Consider the following 7,338-nt stretch of genomic DNA (forward strand, 5'->3'; position numbering starts at 1 on the left):
TTATGGGAAAGGCATTTCCCATAAATGCCTTTCTGAGCACTTAACCATTGCACCACCAGGGCTCCTTAGCAGAATTATAGAGGCGTAAAAATGAAAGGCATGTTTTAGCATTGTCATATGACTAGGATATGGAGTTTATGAAGGAATGAGAATAGAAAGGTAAGTTGCATGGCCTTAATTATCATGTTGAGAAATTTGAAACTTCTTTTGACATCAGCAGGGAACCAGCCAAGCTTCCCCCCCCCCCCAATCTTCTAGATGTATTTTGTTGTTGTTGTTGAGCATATGCATAGCAAACATACAGCAATTCAGCAGTTCCTACATGTACCATTCAGTGACATCCATTACATTGAGTTGTGCATCCATTTTCACCCTCTTTTCTGAGTTGTCCCTCCCTCATTAACATGAACTCATTGCCCCCTAAGGTTCCTAAGCTGCTGTTGTCAATTTGATCCCATGTAGATAGTTCTTAAAAGAGCATAATGCTCAAGGCAGATACTTTTTACTAGTTAAGCTAAGCTGTTGTTTGGTTTAAGATGACTTCAGGGGATATTTTTGGTTTAAAGTTTAAAGGTTAGATCAGTAATTTCAGGTTCATCCACCCTCCGTGGCTCTCAAAAGTCTAGAGTCCATGAGAATTTGAAATTCTGTTTTGCATACTCCCCCTTTTGATCAGGATTCTTCTATAGAATCTTTGATCAAAATGTTCAGTAGTGGTAGCTGGGCACCATCCAGTTACTGTGGTCTCATTGTGCCATGACTTTTTTTTTTACTGAAACCAGACTGACTCTAAAGATCACTAGGAGGTAGAAAGGAAGCACTAAACACGTTAGGCCACTTAACTGGGATGTCCCGTGAAACCATGACCCTAAACTTCCAAACCAAGGAACTAAATTCCATGAGGTGTTTGGATGTACATAAGCAGCCTCAGCAGCTATTCTTTTTTTGGTCATTGTTGTAAATATACCTATTACACAACTTCTGCCAATTCAGCTTTTCACAGGTGTACAACTTACTGACAGCAGTTACAATAATTGGCTCTGGAACTCTACCCTTAATCAATGCAATTTTTCTATCACTGTTAACCCCCTTTTCCCCCTCCCTTGCACTCCGGGTAGCCACTAATAAACTTTGGTTTCTATACACTTACCTTTTCTTGTCTTTTTATGTCATTGAGGCCATACGCTATTTGTCCTTTTGTGATTGGCTTATTTCACTCAACATGTCTTCAGGCTGCATCTGTATTGTAGCATGAGTAAAGAGTTCGTTTCTCCTTCTGGCTGAGTAATATTCCACTGTATGTATGTACCACGTTTTGTTTATCCATTCATCTGTTGATGGGCATTTGAGCTGTTTCCACCTTTTGGCTATGGTGAGTAGTGCTGCAGTGAACACTGGTGTACACGTCTCCTTTTGAGTCTCTGCTTTCAAGTCTTTTGGATATATACCTAGGAGTGAATGGAATTGCTGGGTCATATGGTGATGGTAGTTCTATTTTTAGGTTTTTGAGGATCCTCCACACTGTTTTCCACAACAGCTGTGCCATTTTGTATTCCCACCAGCAGTGGCTGAGGGTTACAATTTCCCCACATCCTCGCCAACACGTCTCATTTTCTGATTTTTTTTTCTTAGCCATCCTGGTGAGAGTGTAATGGTATCTCCTTGCGGTTTTGGTTTGGATCTCTCTGATGGCTAATGATGCAGAGCATCTTTTCCTGTGTTGGTGGCTATTTGAGTGTCCTCTTCGGTGATAGGTGTATTCAAGTCCTTTGCCCAATTTATAATTGGGTTATTTGTCTTTTTGTTAAGTTGCTGAAGTTTTATGTATATTTTGGTTATTAGATTCTTGTCTGATATATGGTTTCCAAAGATATCTTTCCAGTCGGTAGCATGTCTTTCCATTTTTTTTTTTTGTTGTTGTTGTTAAAATCTTTCGATGAACCTGAGGTCCCATTTATTTTCCCTTTTGTGCTTTTTATATTAGATAGTCCATTGTTGAAAGCTAGGCCTGACAGTGTTGCCCCTGCCTGTTCTTCTAAGAATTTTATGGTTTTAGTTTGCACGTTTAGGTTCTTAATCCTTTTTGAATTTGTTTTTGTGTATGGTAGGAGGCATGGATCCCGTTTCATTTTTCTGCACTTAGAAATCTGGTTTTCCCAGCACTGTTTATTGAAGAGACTCTTCCCATGAAATGGACATAGCACCCTTGTCAAAAATCAGTTGACCATAGATATATGGGTTTATTTCTGGACTCTCAATTGTTTACCATTTGTCTGTGTGTCTGTTATGCCAATACCAGGCTATTTTCATTACTGTAGCTTTATAGTAAATTTTAAAGTCAGGAAATGTGGGTCCTTCTACTCTGTTCTTTCAACATTGTTTTAGCTATTTCGGGCCTCTTGTAATTCCATATAAAGTTGAGGATGGGTTTTTCCATTTCTATAAAGAAGGCTGTTGGAATTTTGATCAGGATTGCGTTGAATCTGTAGATCGCTTTAGGCACTGTTGATATCTTAACAATATTAAGTCTTCCAATTCATGAACATGGGACATCTTTCTATTTATTTACATCTTCTTTAATCTCTTTCAGTAGTGTTTTATAGTTTTCATTGTATAAGTCCTTCATGCCAGCCCAGCTTTTTGATTAGCTGAAGGTTAAACCTATGTTTAGGAGGATAGATCTTACAGAATATGAAAGATGAAGAGGCAAAGATTAGAGGTAAGGATCCAGTTAGGAGGTTGTTACGATTCTCAACCTGTGTAGCAGGAATGGACTGTTAAGAGACAGAATTTATACGTGGAGCTTAAAATCTTCTTATAAAATGGTATAAATGTTACGAGGATGGGTAAAAAAAATTATACATTTTTTGCATTTAAGAAGTTGCTTGGGGAGACTAAATATAAATACAACTAGCTTACCTATTAGCTGTTGATTTTATCAAGCAATTCCTTTTTATAGCCACGTCTCACATCCCTGTTCTGCTTCTACTGACTTTGTACACTAATCTGCTCCTCCTAACTGCTGGTGTCTTTTCACTTCTACATAAAGTTCATTATACTTAAGTTCAAAACTGGGCTCTCTACTTACCATTTCCTCAGATTTGTCTCCGGAAATGTTGTCTTCTCCCTCACCACTGGTTGAGAGGTTTTGGCATGCAGTTCACTGAGTTGCTTATAGATCAGCCTACTTTCACTTAGTTGGATGCTTTTCTCATTACTCCCTCATTACTTGCCTTTAATGAAAGATTCTTCTTTCTACAGCGCAGCTAGTAAGCAAATTGTTGCAACGTGTCATTACATAGAAATAATGACTGTCGAAAAGTGAGGAACATTGCACTAAGCCCCTGATCACTGAGGTGACTATGGACTACCAGACAGCTGAGGACTGCGCGTTAGTGGCCCCCTTTCATCATTAATAGGCAAGAACATTGAAAGAATTGCCCTGCTTTAGGGTGTTAATGGCTGCACTAAGCTCCTGAACAGTCTCTAAGGGAATTGTTTGTTTCCATCTGAAACAAAGCCCTGAGGTGGCAACACACAAGCTGGAAGGGATGTAGAGTATGAGTAATGTAATTGGACTTGCAGAATTACAAATTATAACAATGTTCCCTTTTACATAGAATTAAAATGTACATTAGTGACATTTTTCCCTGTTGCACACATGGCTTACATCCCCACTGTTGCAACAGGCACAAAAAGCCTGATAATTCCAAAACACTAAAACAGTTTGTTTTATAGTTGGACCGTGGACGTTTTTTGCACACGGGTACCCAGACACCTCAAACCATTGCTGCTCACCTAGATAACCCGGCTCCCGTGGAGAGTCCCAGAGCTATTTCCCGCACCAGTGAGAGTGACCCGGTGAGTTGCTAACGCGTATGTGGAGTTTTTTCAAAGCTTATAATTTGTGTTGTTACCTTCATTTTACATATCAGGAAAACTGAAACCCAAAGAAGCTAAGCAGATTTACATTCGGTCAGGTAGACAATACAGCTGAGACAGCACTCTGGAGCCCAGCTCTTCCCAGTCCGTATCCAATACTGTGGTAACATAAAGCACCCAGGTCAGCACACATCTGTTCTGATATAATCCCTACCCATGAACTCACCACAGTACCAAAGATTTTGTTGCATAGGGTAGATGCACAGTAAATACTTATTAATTTCAATTCCTTACAAGGTAAGTTTAGCAGTTACTGATCTTATTTTATGAGTGGGTTAACATACTTTTCCTTAAAAGATCAGATAGTAAATACTTTAAGCTTATGGACCATAACAGCCTCTGATGCAGCTATTCAACTCCGTCATAAACAAATGGGTATGGCTTTGTTCGAGTAAAACTTTATGTACAGAAATGTGTGACTGGCCATCATTTACCAACCCAAGTATAGAGAATCGTAGAGAAATCAAATTTACCTGCCCGGGATCACATAGTAAGACAGGTACAGAACCCAGGTTTCCTAATAACCAATCTAGTATTGTTTTGCATCGTTCTAAATGGATTTCCTGGTATCTAGAAAGGGAATTACCTTGATTTGTTATAATAACGGCATATCTTAAAGTGAAGTTTGTTAGCAGAAGGCAGAATTCCAGCAGTATTCAGTGTTGTATTTTCTACTTCAAGTCCCATTAGGCTGGATATTGATTTCTTTTCTCCTTCCCCAGCATTGTTGCTGCCTCTCATAAATGACATTAGCTGTGTGGTCTTTGCTAAAATGTGAAGTGACCAACAGCTTTTCTTTCTCCCTTCTATCCCTGTCTCTACTCTCTGAATCTTTCCATCTTAACATAGGCTGTGCGGAAGAAGAAAAGATAATTCCATTACCCAAAACACCATCTCAGCAGGGTCTCTTTTATTTATGTCTCTAGTGTTCACCTGTTTTCACAAGCACAGAATGAAATAGAATAAATGAGTAAAGTCATTGAAGTGTCTTTCAGCTTCCTCTGTAATTGTAGTCTCTTTATCTGCCAATTCCTCTGGGGTTTCTATGGAAACAGCAGCATGCAGATGATCTTGTCACATGACTGGAGCATCTCTGTACACTGCACAGAAAAATCCAGATGGCAGGAATTGTTGCTGGCACTCCCACATCTAGGGTTTACGTTGCTGAGCAACTGGCTTCATCATTCAGGCCACCACCAGCTTCAAATACATACTGTTGATGTGAGGACAGAAACTAGAATTTTTTGTCTAAGATAAATGAAAAATACCTTTTCTAGCTCTGAGACATGTTTCTCCAATGTGGTCTAGCAGGCCCTATCCACTTTTGTAAAGCCTTTGTCACCTTGTGTTCCCATTAGACCTGTTTGCATTTTTATTTCATAGGCCAAGCATGGAGAGCAACAGGAGGGTCAGCACTACAACATCCCCCACCAGGATCTGAAGACTGTATTTCCCCATGGCCTGCCTCCTCGCTTTGTAATGCAGGTGCTCAAAACAGGGAGAGGAATTGGGGGGCGCGGAGGGGAGAACACAAGCTTTTGGTAGCAGACGGGCGGGAGAAAGTGAGTAGAAAACTATACAAGATGAAATTTGAATCTGAAAAAGATAAATTTAACTGTTGATTATATTTTGTGAATAACACAATTACTACAGTTACCTTAAGTTAATGTTTTATCTTCTGTTATCCATCTTAAATCTATTTTTGGTACCAGGTAAAATATTCTTAAATAAATAAATAATATTCACCTGTTCTCTTTGGGCTGACCAACAGGTTTCTAGAAACTTTGGCATTCAAATAAATCAATTTAATATTTGCCTTAGCAAGATATCGTGAAAATTATTAATATTCTGCAGGAAAAAAATCATAACACATCCCAGAGCCAAATATAAATGATGTTGGTATTAGCCACATGCATTCATCTTCATGTAGTTTTGTGGCCCAAAGAGAGTGATCTTGGGTTGCTTCTTGGCCATTTAAGGATTTTGTGATTAACTGCAAGTATAGCTTATCGGCATAATTGGTTCTTCTCACTAGTTCCTGTTGAATTATTTTAAGCCTCAGAAATTATTCCCACTTAATGAAATACCAAACTTGACTGTGCAGATGATTTTTAATTTAAAAGCCAGAGACTATCATTTCTTTACTATGATTTGTTTTAGGAAATCAGATGAAATACCAATAAAGGAGCCAATTCTAGACCATAGACAGTCTTGTCATCAGATATTTTGTTAGGATTGAAATTAGGATTTAACAGAAGGAAACATACGTAATGGCATTTTAAATTCTCCTTAGACATTTACCATGGAATCTCCAGCTTCAGGGTTGGGCGGACCTATTGTCAAGCCAAGGTCCAAGGTCACCAAGATAGAGATTACACACAGGCACTGGTTGGAACAATGCTCTGCTTACACAGAGAAGGGACAGAGCAATAGTGCGCATTGGTCCCTTGTGGCGGGTCACTCTTTGCAGCTGACACAGGGCTTGTGGTCTGCACACAACCCTTTCATGCTGAATTTGAAGGACCCCATTCTCCCCTTCCTGGGCTTATAAGCATGTATAAGCAGTTCCTGGGAATGTTGACATGTGTTCAGGACAAGAGGGGAGGGATGTGCTGTTATGTCATCAGCTGCTATCGGGTGTGTTTGGGTCAAGACGCCCTGGGAAAGGGAGTCAGCCCACACTCTCATCCCCACCAAGAAGCCAGGCTGACACATCTGTTCCTAAAGACAGGTTCATTTGTGGCCCACAGTGAAAGGTGGCAGGCTTGCTTTGACAGCCCCCTTCCACAGTCCACCTCCAACTTTCCTTGCGACCCCAATAAACAGAAACAAAGTGCCTAAAATTTTTGGTATGCCCATTGTCCGTCCACTCTGGACAGTGAGCTGCATGTCCATAGCACGTACACCACTTGGGGGGCTGAGTCCTTGGTGGATCCCTTCTGAGATTGCAGTGCCTTAGCTATATACCAAGTCTGGTTAAGAGAGCAGCTTTCCCTGAGGCCTGCCAGGCAATGCCTTTCTAATTGCCTATGATCAGGCCTGAAAAACTGCATATACGTTTTTAGCCAGAAGCTAAACTACTCAACTCCTGTCTTTAATCAGTCATTTATATGGCGTGCTGCGTCTGACCTCCTCTGACTTCGCTGGGTGGGGGGGGCGGGTGTGAGAGAGTCATCAGCATCCACAGCCCATAGCTGATTCCTGTGAGGGAGCAGTCAGACATACCTCCTCTCTCCAACGTTTTTTACCAATTCTTATAACAGCCGTCCCTCCCACGGCACTCTCTACTTCTCTGCTGGGTTCAGTAATCCTTTGCAACAGCCACCCAGAACTCACAGAGAGTACACACGATTATGGAGTTTATTAGGAAGCTCACACGTCTATGCCAAGAAATTT

At 40.5% G+C, this 7,338-nt stretch overlaps 1 protein-coding gene across 10 annotated transcripts in view; it reads left to right on the forward strand.

The window, feature by feature from the left end:
* Nucleotides 1–7,338, forward strand: part of DAP3 (death associated protein 3) — a 55,507-nt gene that overhangs the window by 29,540 nt on the left and 18,629 nt on the right. For 6 of the 10 annotated variants that reach the window (XM_064282692.1, XM_064282693.1, XM_064282694.1 and 3 more), the window contains 2 exons: nt 3,739–3,861; nt 5,326–5,427. In XM_064282692.1, the coding sequence (XP_064138762.1) occupies nt 3,739–3,861; nt 5,326–5,427 (225 nt within the window). The remainder of the gene's footprint in view (nt 1–3,738; nt 3,862–5,325; nt 5,428–7,338) is intronic. The other 4 variants (XM_064282695.1, XM_023554058.2, XM_023554059.2 and 1 more) reach the window with 1 other exon arrangement.

Source organism: Loxodonta africana, chromosome 3 (genome assembly GCF_030014295.1).
Source record: "Loxodonta africana isolate mLoxAfr1 chromosome 3, mLoxAfr1.hap2, whole genome shotgun sequence".
NCBI lineage: Eukaryota > Metazoa > Chordata > Mammalia > Proboscidea > Elephantidae > Loxodonta > Loxodonta africana.